The sequence below is a fragment of the Amblyraja radiata genome, chromosome 10 (genome assembly GCF_010909765.2).
Source record: "Amblyraja radiata isolate CabotCenter1 chromosome 10, sAmbRad1.1.pri, whole genome shotgun sequence".
In the NCBI taxonomy this organism is placed as follows: domain Eukaryota; kingdom Metazoa; phylum Chordata; class Chondrichthyes; order Rajiformes; family Rajidae; genus Amblyraja; species Amblyraja radiata.
Window position 1 is genome coordinate 39,538,716 of NC_045965.1, and position 24,762 is coordinate 39,563,477.

Here is a 24,762-nt window from a genome sequence, read left to right on the forward strand (position 1 = left end):
AAGGAGTGGGGAGAAGAAATGTTACTTAAACATTGTGTTTAGTGGGGGAGTGCGATAGGGGAGAGGTGAGGTAGGGAGTGACTGAGGGTAGGGAAAAGGAGAGGGAGGAGAGGTAAGGGAGGGGAGAGAAGAGGGAGGGTGAAGAGGAGGGGGCGGGAGTGCATGAGCCGCGCCTGCGCAGTTGGGGGCTAAGGGTGGGTGGTGGATTATTGCGTTGGAACAGGTTACGTTGGAGGAACGGGTGAATGGTGGAAACGGGTTGCGTTGGAGGAACGGGTGAGTGGTGGAATACTGCGTTGGGGGAACGGGGCCCAACGTGTCCCACTTTGTCTTGTGTATCTTCTATATTACTAAAAGTCTGTTCTTGACTGGTTTTGGCGATCTGTGCTGCGATTTCCGAAAGAACGCCGCCACCTACGGACGTCATTTTTGGCCACCTCGCTCAGAGCCCCCCTCCGCCGCATGTGCGCCGAGGATTTTTCCAGTCAATGAAAAATGACAGAGATATTAATGATTGAAATACTTTGAACTTTCTTTATTCTAAGGATTATAATTGTTCCCCCGCACGTTGGGGGAACAGTCCCAACGGGTCTGCACTTGGTCTAGTATATTACTAAAACTCTCATCTTGTTTGTTTCTATGTATGTGTGTGAGCGTATGTGATCCCTGAAATGCGCCAAAACGGTATATGATAGCGTTAAAGTTTGCTGCTGTAAATAGTTTCACGCCAGTGGGAATGTTGTAGTGCCCCCTACAGATAGGAGGGTCTAATTACAGTTAATAAAGTGTAGGTCCCAGAATTTGAATGCACTTCACACATACTTTCAATAGTTACTGTCCTTAAATTATTTAAGTTTCTGCTCTGAAGTAAGTGCCATACTGTTTCTAGATGCTATTCAATACCTTTGAACAGCCATGATCATATTGAATGGCGGTGCAGGCTCGAAGGGCCGAATGGCCTACTCCTGCACCTATTTTCTATGTTTCTATGTTTACCTTAATTTGTACATTAACTGTAATTAGATGCTCTTATCTCCAAAAGAAACAATATAGGAATGTTGTACATTTAGATTGACAAATTCATTTTACAGATCTGTGGAGAGAAAAAAAAACATTGTTTCTAACAACTCCAGGTTTTTGATTTTTGGTACAGCTCTGTAAAGTGAATTTGTAATTACTAAATGTACAACATTCTTAAATACATTTGGAGAAACTACTGGCTGTATGATCAGGAAGTAATCCTACCCATCCTCCATGAGGTAAATCTCTACCGGAATATGTAAAAATTTCACCGTTACCGCATCAGGTTTACGAAGAGATGGGCTGCAGCTTTTCTGACATTACAAAAGCAGACACACTTGAAATATTCTCCCTTCAGCAGAAAAGAACTTTAGGTAACATGAACAAAGCCATATAAATGCAAATTTTTTCTTATTTCTTTCTTTGTGGCATTCCCCTTAATTTTCTCCTTATTTTTTACATAATTATTTCTCTCCTACTCAGAACCACCTGCACCCATGCACCCACAATTGTGATTAATTATGCAAATGTTACACAAGCAAAACTGAATGCTATTAGCAAGAGATTCTGCAATCTGCGCAAATCAATGTAGAGGTAATTGTTACCTGAAAATGAAAAGTACTCTCTTAGTGCATACTATACTATTACTGTCCCATCAATCTCCCATCTGATTTTTTTGCTTTCCTAATCAATGTTGGCAGTGCAAAAGCATTTTTGGATTATTCTGTAATGTAAGAAACTTTATATAAAAAACAAGCTATTTTTGTTAATGGTTTTGTAGATAGTGGAGTTTGATATCATAAGATTATAAGAACCAGTAGGAGGCCACTTTACTCCACCATTCAATGGTATGTTACTGATCCTGTCCCTTGTTCCTTTTGCTGCCCAAACCTTATCCTCTGGCTCCTTTAGTGGATGAAAAATGATAAATTTCAGCTTTGATTATATCCCAAAGATGAATATCCACACCCCTCATGAAAAGAAGTCAAACAATTATAATCCTTAGAATAAAGAAAGTTCAAAGTATTTCAATCGCACATAGCCCTTAATCCTCCTTGGCTCCAAAGCTGCTAAAGCAGCATCCACTTCTACTGTAGACACAAAAAGCTGGAGGAACTCAGCGGGTGAGGCAGCATCTATGGAGAGAAGAGTCTTGTACATAATTTCCCATTCGTCTAACCTGAGTATAGGTCAGTCTTACCACATGTTTATTCAATGGATAATTCCTTATTCCATCAATAAATCTAATGACACTTTATTGCACTTACTCCAAAGCAAGTATATTATTTAATTTCAGAGACTGAAACTGTACCGAATATTTGGTTGTGATTTAACAAAAGCTCTGTACAATCTCAGCAAGATTTCTTTATTTATGTTGAATTTCCTTTCCCTGTCATGACATGCAAATAGAGAGAGAGGTGTTGGGGAGACTGGATACTGGAACGCATGTTATCACTCTCTTGGTCAATTATATGACCACTGCACAAGAACTGTTGCAGGAAATGTGTTCTAGCATGCACTGTTAAAACCCCCAAGTATCACGGATTCTAATTCTAATCCTCCACTTCTACTACCACCTCCCACCCACCATATTGTTCTTAATACTTTGCTGCTGAAGATTGCAGACTTAACTAATGTGGTTGATTTGATATTTAGTATTTTTCATAATACTACTTGATCCTTCTGGAATCGCAGCAAACCTGCACCATTGCTGGGATTCAGTAGCATGTCCAAAGTTGGTCATGAGAGTCCATCCTGTGCCCTAATGATGTTCCACACAGGAAAATGGATCAAGGAATTTGCAATATTAGTGGCATATCTCCAGACCATCACTTCAAAGAGACAACTCACGTGTCACAATATGAGAACATCCTGATTTTCATGACAATTAGACTCTAGATAGAAGTTTAATAAATATAACTATAGAATCTAATCCCTGTAGAATATACTAAAAGGAAGTTATAGGCATTGAAGTCCAATAATGCTCTTACTTTTATAAAGTAATTTTAATTTAATGTAATATTTCTTCCATTTACTTTACATCAAATCAGCCAGAGATACTTCTGCCAACTTTTCAACTGCTCTGTTAAACTTAATAAAATCATTCCCTTAATTCTGATAGGTTATTTTGAATTCATTGCTATTACTTGATTGACTCCTTCATGATAACCTCATTACTTCCCTGGCTAAACCAAGTTACAGCAAGTATTTAAACATCGAAAATCTCTACTTCCAATTCAGAAGGACTGAAATGGCTCGGTTTCAGAAATATCTATATAATCAATTAGTAATATAATAAAGTTTGTAATGCAGTTGATGTCCACTTTGTACAAAAGTACATAACATTTAAACACATCTTAAAGAATAAATAAATGTATTACTTCTACCCATCTTTATAATATCGAATGAATTGACATTGGATTGCCTTCATAGCACATGCAACTATAAAGTGAAGCAGGATAGAAAGGGAATGGTCAAAGATCATCAAGATGTTGGTCACTAGCAGGCACAGTTCTGCTGCTTCAATGGTTGGTTATCTGTCAGCCGCGTGTGCTTACTGCCACTGCCCATTGATGGATCTGAATCAAGGCGTTCAGACATTTTCTCGCATATGATATCTACTAGACATTCAAAGACCTGCTTGACATTGATGTTTTCTTTGGCACTGACCTCAAAAAACTCAAATCCTGTCAAAAGAAAGAAACAAAAGGTGATCCTTATATTTACTTATTGTTATGAGAAAATTGACAAAATCTCAAATACAATCCAACATTTTTAGGAAGGCTTCATGTGTGCTCATCCTCACCATAAATAAAATAAATTTCATCGTAACTAGGAATTTATTTGAAGTTCTATTTAATGTTAGTGGCCACATGTTGAATTATTACATCATTTTTGCAAAGGGAATGATAAAAATTTGGAATTCTCAAATTAAGTTAGTTCTTTTTTTGTGCGAATCACTGACTTTAATTCTACCAAATTTTCAGGCGAGGTATTCCTTGAACAATTTTGAAATTTTTTTTTTCATTGAGTCTTACTTGTCATTGATGACACTTTTAAATGCCTGCAAATGAGTTACCAGTTATTTTGTATTAATCTGAACGAAACACCACCATGAACATAGCCTTAATAGCGTTCTGCCAAAATCTATCAGCACGTCTGCTCAAGCAGAGGTCCAAACGCCCTCAATCACTGCTACACAACCATCAAAAATGCATACCACTTCATTCCCTGACCGCACTCTGGTAAATCCTATCATCTGATGTGTTCCTATCCCCTATTTATAAGAAGAAACTGAAGCAGGGGGATCCTGTACAGAAAGTCGTGCAGTGCTGTTTCAATGAAACAGATGACACCTTCCATGACTGCTTTGAGTAGATGGACTGGTCCACATTCAAGGACTCTGCTGCTAAACTAGATGAATATGCCACTGCAAATGTGTAAATGACTGTGTACAAAAGAAGACGTTGTATGTGTTCCCCAAATGGAAACCATGGATGAACCACAAGTTCCACTTCCAGGTGAAGTCCAAGTTTGCAGCATTCAAGTCAAACAATCCCGAGCAGTACAAAATATCTATCTACGACCTATACAGAGCCATTAAGGGTGCCAAGAGGGAATTTGACTAAGCTGGATTCTAGAGGCAATGACACATACCTGTACCAAGGATGTTGCAAGACTTGCACGCTATAAAGCGCTACAAAGTGAAGGCAGGGAGTATCACTGGCAGCAATGGGTCCCTCCCCAATTAACAATGCATTCTACGGCCGCTTTGAACAGAAGGTTGGTGGAGGAATGCCACTTGCTCCGCCAGTCTCGGGTGCGCCTGTACCAATGGTTACTGTGGCAGACATGTTCAGCCTTCCTGAGAGTGAATCCACAGAAACCAAATGATCTGGATGGAGTCCCTGGCCGTGTTATCAGGTCCTGTGTGAATCAACTGACATGTATATTCACAGACATCTATAACTTCTCACTACTCCATTCTGAGGTCCCCACCTGCTACCAAAAAGACCACTATAATTCTGGTACCAAAGCCAGCTTGATCCACTGCAGTTTGCTTATGCTCGCAACAGATTCACAGCAGACACCATCTCTCTGTCTCTAAACCCATCTCTGGAACATCTAGACAACAAGGACTCCTACATTAGACTCCTTTTTATTGACTATAGCTCCACCTTCAACACCATAATTCCATACAAACTCATGTCTTAACTCCTGGACCTAGGAATCAATTCTCCACTCTGAGACTGGTTCCTCAACTTTCTGACCCACAGGCCACAGTCAGTGAGGATAGATGACAACACCTCCTCCACAATAATTTTCAACATTGGTGCCCCACAAAGATGTGTACTCAGCCCCTAATATGCATTCCCTATTCACTTGCAACTGCACAGCCAAATCTGGCTCCAATTCTATCTACAAGTTTACAGATAACAACACCATGGTGTGCCAAATTATGAACAACGTCGAGACAGAGTGCAGGAAGGAGATAGTGAACTTAGTGACATGCTGTCAGGATAATAGCGTCTCCGTCAATGTCAGCAAGACAAAGGAGCCAGTTAATTACTTCCCGAAGCATGGTGAAGTATATGCCTCATTCAGCATCAAGGTGCTGAAGTTGAAATGGTCGAGATCTTCAAGTTCCTTGGTGTTAATAGTACCAATAATCTGTCGTGAATCAACCTGTTGTGATGTGACAGCCAAGAAGGCACACCAGCGCCCCTACTTCCTAAGGAGACTGAGGAAATTTGGCATGTCTCTAGTGACTCTTACAAACTTCTACTGATGCACAATAGAAAGCATATTGTCAGGTTGCATCACAGCTTGGTTTGCGAACAGCTCTGCCCAAGACCACAAGAAATTGCAGAGTTGTAGATAAAGCACAGTCCATCACACAGACCAGACTTCCCACCATTTACTCCTTCTACACTTCACACTGCCACGGAAGGGCAGGCAGAATAATCAAAGTCTTGCCCCACCCCAGTCATCCCTTCTTCTCCCTACTACGGTCCGGCAGAAGATACCGAAGCTTGAAAGTGCGCACCACCAGACTCGGGAACAGCATCTATGTCTCTGTATTCAAGCTTCTGAATGGTCCTTCCATAAGCTAAGGTACTGTCCAATTCTATCCCATTGTGAACATTGGAATTTGGCTATAGAGCTGATGTGCCACGATACTGGAACTAGATTCTGTACTTTATATCTACCCCTTTGCTCTATCTATTGTACTGGAGATTGACTTGATTGTGTTTATGTATAATATATCTGATCTGTTTGGATAACATGCAAAACAAAGCTTTTCACTGTATCATTTTACACATGACAATCACCTACCCAACTGCTCAGCCAGATGTTTTCCCTTTTCAGCAGGGATTACACGTTCATCTTCCATATCACACTTATTTCCAACGAGGATGACTTGTGCATTATCCCACGAATAGGTCTTGATTTGGGTTGCCCTGTTCCAAAAGCAATGGTAATTAACAAAGAACTGCAGAGAAATTCTCAAACAACATGAAATGTTTTTTTCTTTAATGTGCATGAAGATATATCTCAGCAGTTACTACAATATATGCAGTATAACAGTAATATACTGCACTTTAGATAAATGCAAGAAAGATGTATTTAGGATTGGGGCGTTGGAGCTCCGCTCGGGCAGTACACCTGAAATTTAGTTGTATGTATTTACAATGACAATAAAGTATTATTATTATTAGTATATTATTGTGGAAGTAAAGTCACAAAGTGAAAAAAATACTACATTAGAAGTGATTTGTTTTTTAGGCAACTACAGGCGACTAGTTTGTCTCCACAAGTTCGCCGGGAGTAGTTTCCTCAGTTGCGCAAAAAGTAGTAGCGTCTTTCGGGTCACCGCTAAATTTTAACACATTGAAAATTTTTTGACTATGACAGTCGCTGGCAGTTGCCTAAAAAATCACCAAGTGGGACAGGCCCATTAATCTGTGCTTATGACAGTACTCATTCAGGAGTAGTTATAGACATTGGATCTACAACAAAAGAGGAATTAAATAAAAAATAGAGCTATACCCTGCTAATTGCAGAAATCTGATCCACTGTTACAGATGGGCTGTGTCTGTACTATATTTGATGCCACAGTTTTAGGTAGCAAAAAAGGAAACACCACAGGAAATTGAACTCCATTCAATTCTGCATGTATTCAGGAAAATAATTAAATTTCCTAAATAATTTTCGTTTTCTTCTCGGATGTGCTGCAGGTAAATGTATTGTTACCACCCCTTTCAAATTGCATAAGATATCTCCAGAGATATCTTCCTAGTTTGACTGCCAGGATCAGGCAGCATTTAAATCGAAGATAGACACAAAATTCTGGAGTATCTCAGGGGGTCAAGCAGCATCTCTGGAGAAAATGGATAGGTGATGTGGGGGGGGGGGGGCTGGAAGCAAGAAAAAAACAGGACAAATCAGGGCCAGCAACAGGCAAAAAGGTTGGCTAGAGACAGGTGAGAGCCCAAGATGAATACATCATTGCGAACTGTAGATCTGGTTGACGGACATTTACTGGAGGGAAGGGGGGTTGAGGAGAAGAGGGAGGGGTTGGGAGAGAATTAACCGTTGATGCGGTTGGGTTATGAGCTACCCAAGCGAAATATGAGGTGCTGTTCCTCCAACTTTCATGCGGCCTCACTCTGCCAATAGAGGAGACCTAGGACAGGAAGGTCAGTATGCGAATGGGAAGGGGAGTTAAAGTGGTCCCATCTCCAGCATTTAAATCACTTAGTTTGCCATTTGAGATAGAAGTGAGCTGTCACCGCCGACTGGTGAATTCAAGATAACATTTGTATTGGTCTATTTATACAACATGTTATCTGTCTTAGGAGTGCCCAATGAAAATAGAACTTTAAGAATAGGTGGATGTGGGTAATCATTTAAAAAAAGTGAACACATGGATAGAATGAGGAGAGAATGAAAATGCAGCTCACCAGTCTTGTACTGCATTAAAGGATTCTTCATTGGCAATGTCATACATAAGTATGAAGCCCATGGCTCCTCTGTAGTAAGCAGTTGTAATGGTTCTGTATCGTTCTTGACCAGCTGTATCCTGTAAAACAGAACTCCAGTTTACTCATGATGAGAGGGACATTACAAAAACAACCTTTGCAATGCTTATAAGAACAGTTAGTTAAGCAGATTTAATCCATAAACATTAATTTGGCATCGGTAAATATAGCATGAAGATAAAGGTAAACGAGACCGCTCTGAGTAAAAGTAACCATAACAAGTCCAAGTTAAATATTATTTAGTATGTATTGATGAGAGTCAATACTCAAGAGCAACATTTTAAAATCTCCACTTATAAGACACTAGACTGAGGGGGACACTCCAGTCAGACAGGAGGCTTGGTCCCCCAACGCAATATTCCACCACTCACCCATAGCCCCCAACTGCACAGCCACAGCTCATTTCCCCTCATCCCTAGCACTCTCTCCCCCTCCTCTTCACCCTCCCTCTTCGGTCCGAGTCAGCATGGATTTACAAAGGGGAAATTATGCTTGACTAATCTTCTGGAATATTTTGAGGATGTAACTCGGAAAATGGACAAGGGAGAGTCAGTGGATGTAGTGTACCTGGACTTTCAGAAAGCATTTGATATGGTTTCACGTAGGAGATTAGTGGGCAAAATTAGAGCACATGGTATTGGGGCTAGGGTATTGACATGGATAGAAAATTGGTTGGCAGACAGGAAACAAAGCGTAGGGATTAACGGATCCCTTTCAGAATGGCAGGCAGTGACTAGTGGGGTATATGGCTGCTGGGACCGCAGCTATATACAATCTTAGGCTCCCCCTCGGTCATGGCTGGCCATGGGTGTCCAGGGTTGGAGGACGTCTGTGCGTGACTTTGTTTAACGTGGGGAGACTGGTGCACATGCAGCCACCACACGGTCCTTGACAGATCTGGGTCAGGATCCAGTGTCATGGAGTCCAAGATGACCGGAGACCCTTTTCTGCTGCAGCCTTCATCCGCCTTCCCAACCGTTGTGACACTCCACTAAGGTCAGCCTTCATCCTCCACCTGCTCCACTGTTGAGGTCTTGGTTGGATTGCTCTTTGTTCGAGTCCTCCGTCTGACCTTCCCGCCATGGGTGGCCCTACCAGGAGCATAGCTCCAGACGGCATCACTCTCAGGATCTCAGGACCACACAAGCTTCTCCACCACAGCAAGGTGACAATCCACAGATACAATATACATCAATGATTTAGATGAAGGGATTCAAAGTAACATTAGCAAATTTACAGATGACACAAAGCTGGGTGGCAGTGTGAACTGTGAGGAGGATGCTATGAGGATTTTTTGATATTTGATTCAATTTATTGTCATTGCACTTTTCAGTGCAACAAAATGGTTTAGCCTGCAGTCATAACATAGAATAAATAACAAACACTCAACACAGTTTAAGTCCCAAAGTCATTGTCTCTTCCCTCCTTGCTCTCCCTCTGCGCTGAGGCAATCCAAGTCTCCGATGTTGTGACCCCGCCGGGTGATGGTAAGTAAGTCCCGCGGCTGAATCCGTGCTCCGCAAGCGGGCCGGTTCAAACTCCGCGGCCCGGGGCGGTTGAAGCTGCCGAAGCTGCCGCCCTCCAGTCCAGCGGACGCAGCTGTAGTTGCGGGAGCTCCGGAAAACAGAACTCGAGCTCCCGATGATGTCATCCACTGGCCCGCGGCCGAGCCTCCGAGGCTCCAAAGTCGGGTTGGAAGTTGGGTCGCACCGCAACCACAGCCCCGAAGTCCGCCAGCCTCGTTGGTAAGTCCTGGCTCTGCCTCCGCAGCCTCGAGGTCGGTCGCAGTTGGAGGCCGCCAGCTCCGTGATAGGCCTCAGCGCAGACGGACACGGAGACGGGGGATACGGCAGGAAAGGTCGCATCCCCCCCGAAGGAAGAGTCATAAAACATGTTACACCCACCCCCCCACACATACACAACTAAATAAACCGAAATAAACTGTAAAAACGGGACAAGAGAAAACAAAAAACAAAAAACAGAAAAGACAAACGGACTGGAGGCGAGCCGCAGCTGCAAGGCAGCGCCGCCACTTCCAGAAGGATGCAGAGTGACTTGGACAGGCTGGGTGAGTGGGCAGATGCATGGGAGATGTAGTTTAATGTGGATAAATGTGAGGTTGTCCACTTTGGTGGCATAAACAGGAAGGCAGATTATTATGCTCCTCATGGCGGTAAGGTCAGACGGAGGACTCGAACAAAGAGCAATCCAACCTGGATCTCTGTGGCTAAGGTCTACACTAGGTAGAAAACATACCAGCTACAGTAGGTCAGCACAGGAGTCAAACTGTTAACAATAACATGCTTCATATTGTTCACTGCTGGATTCCATGTTCACAATGCTCTTCACTGCAGAAAATCAATGATGTCAGAAGATGATTTGATTTTCTTCTCAACCAACTGTTATGTAAACTGAGGTTTCGACCTTCAAAATGAACATTATTGTATATTTCTTTTTGTCAAACCTATAAACCATTGAGCCATTCAGCACAGACAACACTAGAGGTTTAGTTTGAACTCAGGTCACGAGCTGTGAGGCAGCAGCTCGACTGGCTGCACACTGCCATCGTTGTGAAATGGCAAAATTATTTCACAGACCAGAGGAAAATGTTTAAATTGCACCATGTCAGCTATGGTTGGCCTTGCTGGTGAGGTCCGGGTCATTTTGAACTTGGGCCCTTAAATACAATGGTTGCAGTTGTGAGAGAGCAAATCCTTTGAAACCTCTCACATTTCAGTAGGCATCGACCCACCAGGAAGGATTTAGACTTGCACAAGATAGATGTGTGAAATAAATTGTTTCCTGGCTTAATGTCAAACACCATTCAAAAGGCATTTTTTTCAAAATCACTTTATGGATGGACCAGTGCATGGTGTAATTAAGATGGGTTGTGAGGAAGGTGCAGAGATGATTTAAGATGATAATGACCTGTCAGTGAAAGAGTGTGCATACACCAAATTATGTGGAAAACCATGATGATATCCACTCTGGTAGAAGAAAAAAAGAAAGGAAGTATATATTTTAAACGATAAGAGATTGAAAGTTGTTAGTGATCAGAGGGTCTAGTGTCCTTGCGCATGAATCAACGAAAGTTAGCATGTAGGTCCAACAGGTAATTTAAGGGAATAATTGTTTCTTGCATTTAAAACTTAGAAGCATAACTACCATTTTTTAATAATTAAAGTCCCAACTTAAAAAAAAACCAATACAGCTCTTACTTTTCAGAACAAAAACAAATATGATTGTAAAGCAAACAATGGGAAATTTGTTTATTGCCACAAATTTTAGTGGATTTTTTTAAACTGGCTACTCACACATTAAAAATGTCTACATTTACAGATTTACATAAGAATGTGACGAGAATGTGACCACACTAGCTGATACCTTGATAATTAGCACATTGTACATTAAAAAGCTTTTTTTTAACAATAGATGTGGATAATTAACAGCAGAGTTGTATAAACCTCTTCTGGAAAGATACTTATCTACTATTTCTCATGCATCTGTTTCCTGATGATAACATTTCTCTGTTGAGCAATAAACTTACGGAGACTATCACCATGACAACTGTCTAGAATAAGCCAAGCTCTGCATGTACTCCTAGATAAGCACAAACCTTTGCCTTTGAAATTAAAGCTTGTATATTTTTCTTTATATAAAAGTCTTGATCAAATAGTTATTAAATATAGTGGGGGGTTTTTCTCAAATTCATTAAAAAGTGTATTTGCCCTTTAAACCCTTTCTGAGAAAGAACCCATAGCCATGACTTCCTATCTTCTAACACGGACTATTTTTATTCATTGATGGCTCTCTTTTTTTTTTAAACTTTGCACATTTTTTGCACACTCATCTGATAGGTGAGATAAGTTAATTTGGTACTTATTTGATACCAAATTACAATGGATTAGATTGCACTGGACCCAACCAAAGCTTCCCAGCTCACTACACAAGCCCTGTGATCAATATGACTGCTACTGGGGTCACTGTGAATTAATCAACAAATAGAGTCATAGAGTGATCCAGTGTGGAAACAGGCCCTTCGGCCCAACTCGCCTACACCAGCCAACAATGCCCCAGCTACTCTAGTCCCACTGCCTGTGCTTGGTCCATAACCCTCCAAACCTGTCCTATCCATGTACCTGTTCAACTGTTTCGGAAACGATGGGATAGTCCCAGCCTCAACTACCTCCTCTGGCAGCTTGTTCCACACACCCACGGTGTGTGGAAAAAGTTACCCCTCGGATTCCTATTAAATCTTTTCCCTTCAACTTGAATCTATGTCCTCTGGTCCTCGATTCTGCTTGTCTGGGTAAAATGCTCTGTACATCTACCCGATCTATTTATCTCATGATTTTGTATACCTCTATAAGATCTCCCCTCATCCTCCTACGCTCCATGGAATAGAGACCCAGCCTACTCAACCTCTCCCTATAGCTCACACCCTGTAGTCCTGGCAACATCCTCTTTTCTGAACCCTTTCAAGCTTGACAATATCTTTCCTACAACATGGTGCCCAGAACTGAACACAATATTCTAAAAGCGGTCTCACCAACGTCTTATACAACTGCAACATGACTTCCGAACTTCTATACTCATTACTCTGACAGATGAAGGTCAGTGGCAAAAGCCTTTTTGACCACCTTAACTACCTGCGACTCGACCTTCAAGGAACCATGCATCTGTACTCCTAGATCCCTCTGCTCTACAACACAACCCAGAGGCTTACCATTTACTGTGTAGGTTCTGCCCTAATTCGACGTCCCAAAATGCAACACCTCACACTTCTCTGGCCAATCGATCCAGATCCTGCTGCAATCATTCACAACAATCTTCACTATCTGCAAAACCACTAACTTTTGTATCATCAGCAAACTTGCTAATGTTCTCATCCAAATCATTGATGTAGATGACAAACAGTAACAGGCCAAGCACTGAACCCTGTGGCACACCACTAGTCACAGGCCTCCATTTTGAGAAGCAACCTTCTATCATCACCCTCTGCTTCCTTCCATGGAGCCAATTTGCTATCCATTCAGCTATCTCTCCTTGGTTCCCATAAGATCTAACCTTCCAGAGCAGCCTTCCACACGGCACCTTGTCGAACACCTTAGTAAAGTCCATGTACACAACAGCTTTGCCTTCATCAATCTTTTTGCTCACGTCTTCAAAAAAATCAATCAGATTTGTGAGACACGACCTCCCATGTACAAAACTATGCTGACTGTCCCTAATCAGCCCTTGCCCATCCAAATGCCTCTATATCCTATCCCTCAGAATACTCTCAAGTAACTTACCAACTACAGATGTTAAACTATAGTTCCCAGCATTTTCCCTGCAGCCCTTCATGAAAAGAGTCACAACATTTGCCACCCTCCAGTCCTCTGGCACTTCTCCTGTATTTAAGCACAACTCATAAATTTCAACCAGGGCTCCCGCAATTTCCTCTCTAGTTTCCCACAATTTCCTCGGATATATCTGATCAGGCCCTGGAGATTTGTCTACCTTCAAACATGACAGTACCTTCAGTACTTCCTCCACGGTAACCATGATTGCTCTCATGACACTTCAAGTGACTGCTCCAATTTCTCCTTTCTACTGTCTTTCTCCTCGGTAAATACAGAGGATAAATACTCATTGAGGACCTTGCCCATCTCCTGTGGCTCCACTCTTATTCCTGAGAGGCCCCACTCTCTCTCTAGTTACCCTTTCCCCCCTTATGTATTTATAAAATCTTTTCGGATTGTCTTTTATGCTACCCGCCAGAGCTATCTCTTGGTCCCATTTTGCCCTTCTGATCTCCTTTTTTAGGTTGCTCCTTAGTTCCCAAAACTCCTCCAGGGATGTACTTGATCCCAGCTGCCTATACCTGTCCCATGCATTCTTCTTGTTTTGGACTAACATCTCAATTTTCCTCATCAGCCAAGCTTCTTTACGTTTGCCTGCTTTACCTTTCACTCTAACAGGGACGTACACATCCTGAGCTCTCTTCAGAACACTTTTAAAAACATCCCACTTGGCCGATGTTCCTTTCCCCTCAAATAACCTGCTCCAGTCAACTTGAGCGAGACCTTTTCTCATACCCTCAAAGTTGGCCTTACCCCAGTTGAGTATTTTAACACGTGGACCCTCTCCATCCCGATCCATAACTATCTTAAACCTATTTGATCTGCGGTCACTTGTCCCAAAAGGCTCCTCCACACACACTTCATTAACTTGCCCATCCTAATACTAGATCCAGCGTTGCCCTCTCACGTGTTGGGCCTCCACATATTGTTTAAGAAAACTCTCATGAACTCTCCTGGAATTGCACCCCGTCTAAACCCTTCACACTATGATTTTCCCAGTCTATATTGGGAAAGTTAAAATCCCCTACTACACAACCTTATTTGACCTGCAGCTGTCTGCAATCTCCCGGCACATTTGCTCTTCTAATTCCCGTTGACTATTTGGGGGTCTGTAGTACACCCCCAACAAGATGATCATCCCTTTCTTATTCCTCAGATCCACCCATATAGCCTCACCAGGCGAACCGTCCGTAATGTCACCTCTGAACACAGCCGTGACATCCTCCTTAACCAACAATGCAACTCCCCCTCCTCTTTTTTCCTTACCCCTGTCTCTCCTGAAGCTCCTGTACCCCGCAACATTGAGCTGCCAGTCCTGCCCGTCCCTTAACCAGGTTTCAGTCATGGCTACAACCTCCCAGTCGCTCATACCTATCCACGCCTTAAGCTCATCTGCCATACCCGTCTAGCCCCTTGCATTAAAATACGTGCAGTTTAAACCAACCCTCCTTACTCGCTCTCCAGCTTTTCGCCTATTCAGTCCATTCACCTTTCCCACTCCACCATCCATACCAACTTCTAGCCTCTCACGTGCCTCTGTCCTGTACGAGATCCCACCGCCAATCTAGTTTAAACCCTCCCATGTAGAATTAGCAAACCTTCCCGCTAGGATGTTGTTCCCCCTCCAGTTTAAGTGTGACCCGTCTCTTTTATACGGGTCACCCCTGCCCCGGAAGAGATCCCAATGACCCAGAAATCCGAATCCATGCCCCATGCATCAACTCCTCAACCATACATTCATATCCTCTTTCTTCCTATTCTTACCTTCACTAGCACTAGGTACTGGAAGCAATCAGTGCCCTGGATACCACTCAATCCTGTTGTGTCGTCCGCTTCCAAGAGAGTACCTGTTTTCATCAGGTACAGCCACCGGAATCTCCTGCACTCCACGTTTACTCCTCTTTCTCACAGTCACCCACCTTCGCTGTTCCTGTATCCTTGGTGTGTCAACCTCACTGTAGGTCCTGTCCAGGAAATTCTCATTTTCCCGGATAGCCCCGAGGTCATCCAACTGTTGCTCCAGTTCCCCAACACGTTCATTCAGGAGCTGCACCTGGTCACAATTTCTGCAGGTGCGGTGTCCCTGACTTCCCACACCCTGCAGGAAATACACTGCACCAACTTATCTGCCATTTCTTCAACGGACAAAAAATCTGAGCTTTCGAATCAAGTGTAGTCTCCTTGCCTCAGTCTCCTCGCCAAAGACTCTTGATGGGAGACCCCTACCACCCCAGCAACGGACTGTTCCAGCTGCTACAGTCAGGCAAGTGCCTCCGCTGCCATGCCGTGAAAACAGAGAGGATGAGACGGAGTTTCTTCCCACAGGCCATCAGGACTGTAAACTCTTATCTCACCAGGGACTAATTTACTGTACTAATTTACTGTTGTGTTGTGTCTTTTTAAAATTGTTCTTTTTTTTTCTAACATGTAAATACTAATTCTGTTCTATTCTGTTCTGTAGTTTTTGCACAATCCGCAGGCATTGCCACTTTCATTTCACTGCACACCTTGTATGTGTATGTGACAAATAAACTTGACTTGACTTGAGCCGAAGACTCACCAAGGTCCTTCACCCCAGCAAGGCCGCTCCCAAAAAGGCCGCTCCGCTACAGCTGTACTTGTTTTTAATTTCTTACTTAATTAACTACTTTAGGGCTAATTAGTAAATTACTTGAACCTGGGTCTTGGTGCTCTTTTTAAGCTGTCTTTCCCTGTGACTCACCTTCTTTCTCACAGACTCTCAAGCCAATAGTCTCTTCTCTCTGCTTCTGCTTGCTGCTTCTCCAAGCACCACGTAAGGACTGGGCAACTAAATGTCAACTAAAACTCAGATAGCATAAACCGAGGTCCCACCCAGGAAGCAGCTTCTGACAACTTATGCCGTTAGAGTCTCCAAATGTGTCTAATAATTTAATATTGGAAATTAATGTTAAAATGTAACTTTTAAAATCTAAAACAATAAAACATACTAAATTGTTATCAACCGACAGAAAACATAAATATTCACTAAACTGAAGAAAAATAAACATTCCTAATGAAAGTGAGTGATGAATGGTACTCTGCTGGACTTGCCAGCAATGGGTGGCCTGGAGCTCAGGGTTCAAATACAAAGTGTGTCTGGCCCATTACCTCAACAACTAATGGAAGGCTCTGGATTCACTCATGTGTGCTTTGGCACTGAAAACCCAGGATACACCAATGTGTGTTCTGCGGCTAGATAGCAATGCCCTGTGGAATTACTAGCAAGCTGTCAGCGTGTTCCTGCATATTGTCAGGAGTGATCTGGGGAATAGACTCTGTACTGAAATGAAGTTGGCGATGTATAGCTGAGAAAGGATATGAACAACATTGCTGGAAAGTGGTTAATCAATCATCAACTTCAATTTCTTTTTTTTTATTTAACAGGTGAACTAAATACTAAAATAAAAATTTGGCTCAGTATATTCTCAGGATGTGGACTTCACAATTAGTGATTGGATGCTATACCTCCCACTTTACAACAAATTCACAACATAAATGTGACTGGCATCTCCCATCTGCTAGACATTCGTTTCCCATCTGTCATATCATCTGGAAATGGAGAACCATCTATGTCAATTGCAGTCAGCTTATTAAAAAAATAGGGATGAAGAAATAGAAATGTTTGAATATTATATAGTTATTATTCTTTTTCAATGTTCCACAGTGATATTTTACATTTTTATACAAATTTAATGATCAACTATGCATGGAGACTGCAATCTTTAAGCAATTTGCAAAATATAATCAAATCAGCATTATGGGATATCATCTTTGCCTGATTAATACAACAAAAACATATCCTTAGCTACACAGACATCAAAATAAATATTAACATGTCAAAGAATGGAATGAATATTTAATAAAGCTGGGGTGATAGAACAGTCCAAAGATGGTACAATTAAGAATATGACATTTATCTCAGCCGGAAACTAAATTATCTCTAAACCTACAATCACTTGCTATTCATCAAAGGTATGATAACACAGTTTTCCAATGGGCTCACAGCCAACTTTGTTATTTATTTTTAAATGGTAATTTTCAAAATTTGCAATGTTAACTAAGTTTTTAACTGTTAGTGTATGAAAAGCTTTCAATTTCTAAAAAAAATCTTTGACATCGATTACTTTCTTTTAAGGTTTCGTAATTGCAGTGAACTAGAGTAACTGAGCTCCAGAAACCAGGAAGTTTAGAGATGGATTTTTAGTAGATGCTAAATTATTTAACCTCAATCTGAACAACAGTTCTGGGAACTTACCATTAGTTTAGGCTTTCTTGGAGAGATAGTAAGAATCAGTTCATTGTCTTGCACTTGATTGAAAATACAGGAAAACATATATTTACATGGCATCTTTCCATGGTTGTCAGGGTGTCTAAAGCACTTTCAGCCATTCAAGCATATTGTGAGAATAACTGTGACAAAGGAATGCACTTGCCAAGTAGTATTGAAGGCAGATTCACTTATTTTATTCAAAAAGGAGCCGGATATATATGTGAAAACATTTGCAGAGCTCTGGGGGAGGAGGTGAGGATGTGGGATGAACATCATCAACTGTATCTCAGTGTTCAACACCAACATCCATTTCAAACTTATTGTCGATCTTAGGAAACTGGGTCTCTGCTCCTCCCTATGCAACTGGATCCTCGACTTTCTCATTGGCAGACCTCAATTGGCAATATCTCAAAACTGTGTGCTCGGTCTCCTAATCTACTCATTGTATCCACATCCACATAGCCAGCTACAGTTCCAACATCATCTTTAAATTCGACAACAATACCACCATTATTGGATGAATAACAGGTAACAATGAGTCAGAGTACAGGAAGGAGATTGATAATCTGATTGAGTGGTGTCAGAACAACAATGTTGCTCTCAACATTAGCAAGACCGTGGAGCTGACTGCTGTGTTCAGAAGGGAAAGCTGAGGGATCATGCACCTGACTTTAGTGGGACAGCAAAGCAGAGTGTTAACAGTTTCAAGTTCCTGCACGTACACAGCTCTGAAGATTTGTCATGGATCTAGCACATTGGTGCATCACAAGGAAAGCTCGTCTACATCTTTACCTCCTCCGAACTTCTAGAGTTCGATATAGTGTAGAGTGGAGAGCATACTGACTGGTTCAGTAATTTGAATGGTCAAGAATGAAGGAGGCTGCAGAAAGTTGTGGTGTTTGTCCGATCAATCACAGGTATTGACCACTCTATCAAACAAGGGATCCACAGCGCTGCATCAAGAAGGCAGTTAATATCATCAAAAACCCACACTCCGGCAGCTAACTGCCACCTTTGTGAAGAAGGTGCAGGAGCCAGAGAACCATTACTTCCAGGCTCAAGAACAGCTTATTTCAGTAGCACTCTATTATGGACTTTGAAAAGGTTGCACTAAGTATTTTGGTCTGCACTATTATGGACTGGTTTACCCAAAATAAATAATAATTTGTTGTATATTTATTTGTTGTCGTGGTGTCTCTAAAGTGTCTGTAATGGTGCAGCAAGTAGCAATTTCATTGTTACAGCCCATGAGGCCTGACACAGAGCCTTCTGTCAAAATGTAGGGACCTCAATGTATTAAAATCTCTGATCTGCCTCTGTATACTTTGGAGAATACACCAATCCATTGAGATTACTGCATTTATCGAAGCTTGAGGTTGGTGTTAACATTTTTCAATTCAACCCAAGCCTCTCTAACCCCTCAAACGGTGATGGTATGCACCAGTACAGAGTATCGGCACCTCTAAGAAGTTAGAGACTAGGTTTACAAACTTTTAAATATTTTAAAATAAAAAGAGATTATCAAAGTCTAAAAAATAAAATGTATTAATTAAATTCCGTGGTCAAGCCCTTAAACTGTTCATAGGATGACGATCCACCATAGACACCACCAGCAAGGACCGATATATGTCCGGCACCTTTTTGTCTCCAAAAAAAGCGCTGCCCTCAATGATTTCTAAATTCATGGAGGCTGCAGCTTTTATTTCCTCCTGCTCTTTTTTAGCTCCCCAGTGTACTCACCTTTCACTTTTTCTTTACTTCCTTTCAGAATAAAGCTACCATAATATTAGTATTGTCACTAACATTACAAAATATATATTCATAATTTCTCCCAGATTGGAAAGGTTTGATTGTATTCTGAAAACCTTGTTCACAATACATCCACTCATCTACATGCCACCATTATCAACTGGAATGTGAAACTGGGAGGCAGAGTCGCGTTGAGCCAATAATGATGGTTTCCCACATACATTTAGGACCTCAATGGAGTTTTCAATGAGGAAACATCGTCCCTTCATCATATTAGCGAGGGCAAAGATACCATAGCAGGCCCTTACAAAGCTTTTCAAAAAGGAGGGGTGGCATGACAGGAATACAAAAAAATTATGTGGAATAATGTGCGCACAGCGCACATCTCGAGCGCGAAGCCCCTCGCGGCCGGGGGTTTTAGATGCTCTCTGGTGCATTCTGAGCCTTATTTTGGAGCATTTTTGAACCAAATTTATGACCAATATTTCAGAAATAATTTAGGATGAGTCAAGAGTAATGAGTGGATAGAATGGGATGATTGGGATCATTGTTGTATACATTTTTTTTAAATACAAAATTGTTGTCCGTGTTTTAATAATCAAGTTGTACTGTTGTAAAATGTTATGTAAAATGTTATAAAGGAGCATGCATTTATCCCATATACAATTTTACTAAAACAGATGATGAGGCCTTTGTGCAGTATTATTAGTGGGATGGGGGTGTGTGTGTGGAGAAGGAGGGATTGGGGCGGGAGAAGGGAAGAGGGGGGTGGAGGGGAGAGGGGAGTTCAGTCTACACTCACTGAATCTATCCCTGTGAAAAGTTAGAGATGGTGATTGGATCTGGAAGTGGACCAATACATCTGTAAATAAAACTGGACTCAGATATCTTTTCATTTGCACAATTGATTTTATTATGTTAATTTTAATATATTAATGTTTAAAATCCATGCATTGAAGGAAGAATATTTTACAGCCATCTGTGGTCCCCAACCCTAACCCTAACCGGCTGTCACCCGCAGGACAGCATATGTCAGCGTGTGACAGGGCACACGACATGATGAGACACCCAGATGTCGCCCCTGGATTTTGAACATTCCAAAATCCAGGGGCGACAGGGAGTCACCGCGCGTCACTACATGCGTCACCACGCATCACGCCGCATCACGATCTGACCATGACGCGACAACAAGAAAAGTCGCACCACACATCTCTGCCCACCAGCTCCTGCGGACTTCCGCTGCGAGAAGCATTGGATTTTGGTGTGTGTGCTTTATCATCATTTCTTACAATGCCATGTACGACAGTGATCACAACTTCTACTGAAGAGTGGATGGGCGTTGGCTCGCTAGAAGCTCATCCGCCCTTTGACAGGTCTTGTTTTTGGTCCTGCTGGGGGTCCACAGCCCCCTCCACACCTGGCAAACAGGTGGGGGAGACGGTTTAGTCGCCAACTATCCGACCATGGAGCAGGCAGCACTGGATTACACGGTACCCATGACGGAGGGGAACTCCTCCCGACCTGACCTGAAATCTATTTGGAGAGGTAAATAAAAGAAGGTGAATGAGGGCTGTCGGAGAACAAAAAGAACAATGCTAGAACCATAAGGTGCAGAATCCAGCAGTTACTGAAAATGTGAAATACAGGATAACGCCAGAAGCACAAAACAGATCAGGGAGCATCTGCAGAGGGAAGAAAAACTGAATTTGGTTAATGTTACATTTTAATACCTCTCGCAGGAGTAGCCACTGGAAGTCAGGAAATGCTGGTTTAATTCCTTTTTTTAATTTAATATTGAGTTATGAAGACTGCAAATATCAGACAGCAGATGGGGGTACACAAAAATGCTGGAGAAACTCAGCGGGTGCAGCAGCATCTATGGAGCGAAGGAAATAGGTAACGTTTCGGGCCGAAACCCTTCTTCAGACTGATAGGGGGTGGCGGGGAGAAGGAAGGAAAAAGGAGGGGGAGGAGCCCGAGGGCTGGGGGATGGGAGGAGACAGCCCGAGGGCTGAGGAAGGGGAGGAGACAGCAAGGGCTAATAAAATTGGGAGAATTCGATGTTCATGCCCGCAGGATGCAGACTCCCCAAGCAAAATATGAGGTACTGTTCCTCCAATTTCCGGTGTTGCTCACTCTGGCAATGGAGGAGACCCAGGACAGAGAGGTCGGATTGGGAATGGGAGGGGGAGTTGAAGTGCTGAGCCACCGGGAGGTCAGGTAGGTTCTCGCGGACCGAGCGGAGGTGTTCGGCGAAGCGATCGCCCAACCTCCGCTTAGTCTCACAGATGTAGATCAGCTGACACCTAGAGCAGCAGATGCAGTAGATGAGGTTGGAGGAGATACAGGTGAACCTCTGTCGCACCTGGAACGACTGCTTGGGTCCTTGAATGGAGTCGAGGGGGGAGGTAAAGGGACAGGTGTTGCATTTCTTGCGGTTGCAACGGAAAGTGCCCGGGGAGGGGGTGGTACGGGAGGGAAGGGAAGAATTGACAAGGGAGTTGCGGAGGGAGCGGTCTTTGCGGAAGGCAGACATGGGAGGAGATGGGAAGGTGTGGCGAGTGGTGGGGTCACGTTGGAGGTGGCGAAAATGACGGAGGATTATTTGTTGTATGTGACGGCTGGTGGGGTGAAAGGTGAGGACTAGGGGGACTCTGCCCTTGTTGCGAGTAGATGGGGTGCTTGTTTTCATTTACTTTGGGCTTAATTGGAAGAGAGTAGGAGGCCAAAAACAGAGAAAGCCAAGTGTGGATTAATGATTGGGTATCCTTGAGACTCTTGAAAGGCGCCCATAAATAAAATGTATTATTATTATTATTATTATTGGAGTGAAGCTTCGAGTCAACTATTTATTGAGCTGGCTGGTGATGTGAGTTCGCTGTCCCATCTCACAAATCAGATACAAATGAGGTCACTAAGAGGCAGGATTTCACCCCAGATGTCTGATCTTGCCGCCACCTCCTCAATGTCAATCAATAATAACAATTTGGGTCTATTTTGTGAGGAGTCACAGGTGCAAATCTATCTTTTAATCAGTAAGCAGGAAGTGTAATCACCACTCAGCATCCTGTAATCAGCACTCTGCTCCATAACATGAAAACCAAACAGGGAAATTACTGATTTCATATGAATGTTCTGTCAAGATAAAAATCTGGGAGCAGGTGGATATTTAGGAGGTGTTAATTTAAAACATTTTTGTTTAATATTTATTTTATTAGAAGCAATTGTACAAGGAGACAGTAATCGACATAACAATTATACAATTTTCATACAGCTTCAATTTTAACATTTTATAAACTAATAACTAAATCGGAAAAAAAGGAAAAAGGAAAAAAGGGAAAGAAAGAAGAAAGGAAAAAGTAAATAAATTTTTTTTTTGAAAAAGACACGAAAGAGAAAAATTAAAAAAAGTGAAAGAAGCGGAGATATATCCCACTACCCTTCCCTACACCCGCTCACCCGACCCTAGCGTCAGTTTTGAATTTGTGTTCAACCATTATGTTGTTGAAGAAATTCAATGAAAGGAGACCAGATTTTGGAAAATTGGTTTGTCAAATTTAAAACATTACTATTAAAAAATTACATTTTCTACAGGAGGATGACTGGGAGGTTATAAAAATGTTAGATTTTAATATTTCACATTTGTGTTTTGTTTTCCTTTAATGTCTTGGCTTTATCTATTCATTTATTGATCTGCATAAGACTTCAGCTAGGTACTTGGCTTGTCTTGGCTTTGTTTAAACAATATTATACTTTGCAGGAGTCACTTGCATGCTGGTATTGAAAATATACAATTGAAAATGAAAATTATTTCTTTGCTTAAATTTATATTGCAATCTAATCTCTTGTATTTCAAAATTGTTAATCCTTTTCATTCTTGGCTTCCTCCTACAAACCAAAACCTTTAAAAAACCTGAACTTGATCTTAAACACCTACTCTTGGCTCCATGCCATGCACCCAGTCTTTACCGATTGCAGCAAAAAGTCGAGCATCCACTCGAAGAACAGCACCTAATCTTTTGCAAGGGATGTTCCAACCCTGAGAACTCAATACAATTCAACAATTTCAACATTAAATATTTAATGCACTCATTTTTTTGATATCTTGTGAAAACTACAAAATGAATGATGCATTTACCAAACTCTTGGTCATGTGCTGATATTTTTCCTTTGTGGGCACTGAAGACTATCATAAATTTCCAGATAATTTTCACCAATTACACACCATTAATTGATGTCATGCTTCATTGCAGTCCCATTGTAGCTGCTGAAAAGACAATCAGCACAGACCTTCGAAGTTTGGCTGAGCTTTGTTTCCATGACAGTTGGTGCTGATGAATGAACACACCCCATTGTGCAACAATTATTGATCTAAATTTCCTGCATCAGTTTCATTCAACCCTGCTTTTTTCTGATCCAAACATTCTAAAAAAATATTATCAGTCATGATTTATTAATTTGTCCAGAAGCTCTCAATGCAACAGCTTTGTTTTTGTTTTACTCTAGCAAATGCACTTCGATTCAGAACCAGTCTCATACACCTCCAATATCCAGAATTTGTCATTGCCTAACAGGTAGAAGATCAAACATAGAATCCGAGTCACTGTTTGCTGATTTACAGTAAAATATCTTATGCCTTGATTTAATTTTTCTTCACATTGTTTGAAACACATTGATCCAGTTTATCAAAACAAGATACAGGCTACAATAAGACCAATCAGATGAACCATTTATTCAACATGGAACACATAAATGAACATTGCTCAAGGTAAGACAATAGATAAGAGTTCTTAGTTTCAATAACATGATGGGGTTTTTACTTTGTGTCATATCAAAGCAATAACCTCATGGCCTGAATTATTGTTGAATATAAGTAGATCCCATAAAGTATTATTCACTCATAATTAAAATAATCAGTCATGAATTTAAACCAGCTCGGAATCTTAACTGGCTGAAAAATGATAGCTGAGCTTGAACACGTATACTTAATCTTCAATTATACGCCAGACAATTTTTATTTACTTGTTTCACTTTCTCTTGAAAATGTGCCATATATCACGTGCTAGACAGTAGGTGAGAATGAAACAATGTGGTTCCAAGTTCCCCAGCATCCCCTGGCAAATGTTCAAGCTAGTAAAAACAAACTGGATGAACTTAAAGCTAGAATCACCTCCTTAGAGAACTGAGAGACTGCTGTGTGCTCCTATTTACAGAGATATTGCTCATCCTGCTTCACCTGACCGGGCCATTTAATCTGAGGGCTTCTTGCTTCACCGGATGGACCGCACAGCGTCCTCAGGCAAGGTTAAGGGCA

General features: G+C 41.7%; 1 protein-coding gene across 2 annotated transcripts in view; it reads right to left on the reverse strand.

The window, feature by feature from the left end:
* Positions 1–572: 572 nt before the first annotated feature.
* rab3b (RAB3B, member RAS oncogene family) overlaps positions 573–24,762 on the reverse strand; it is a 78,985-nt gene continuing 54,795 nt past the window's right edge. For both annotated transcript variants that reach the window (XM_033028597.1, XM_033028596.1), the window contains exons 3-5: positions 7,986–8,104; positions 6,358–6,482; positions 573–3,707 (exon numbers count right to left, since the gene is read on the reverse strand). In XM_033028597.1, the coding sequence (XP_032884488.1) occupies positions 3,520–3,707; positions 6,358–6,482; positions 7,986–8,104 (432 nt within the window). In that variant the 3' untranslated portion in view covers positions 573–3,519. The remainder of the gene's footprint in view (positions 3,708–6,357; positions 6,483–7,985; positions 8,105–24,762) is intronic.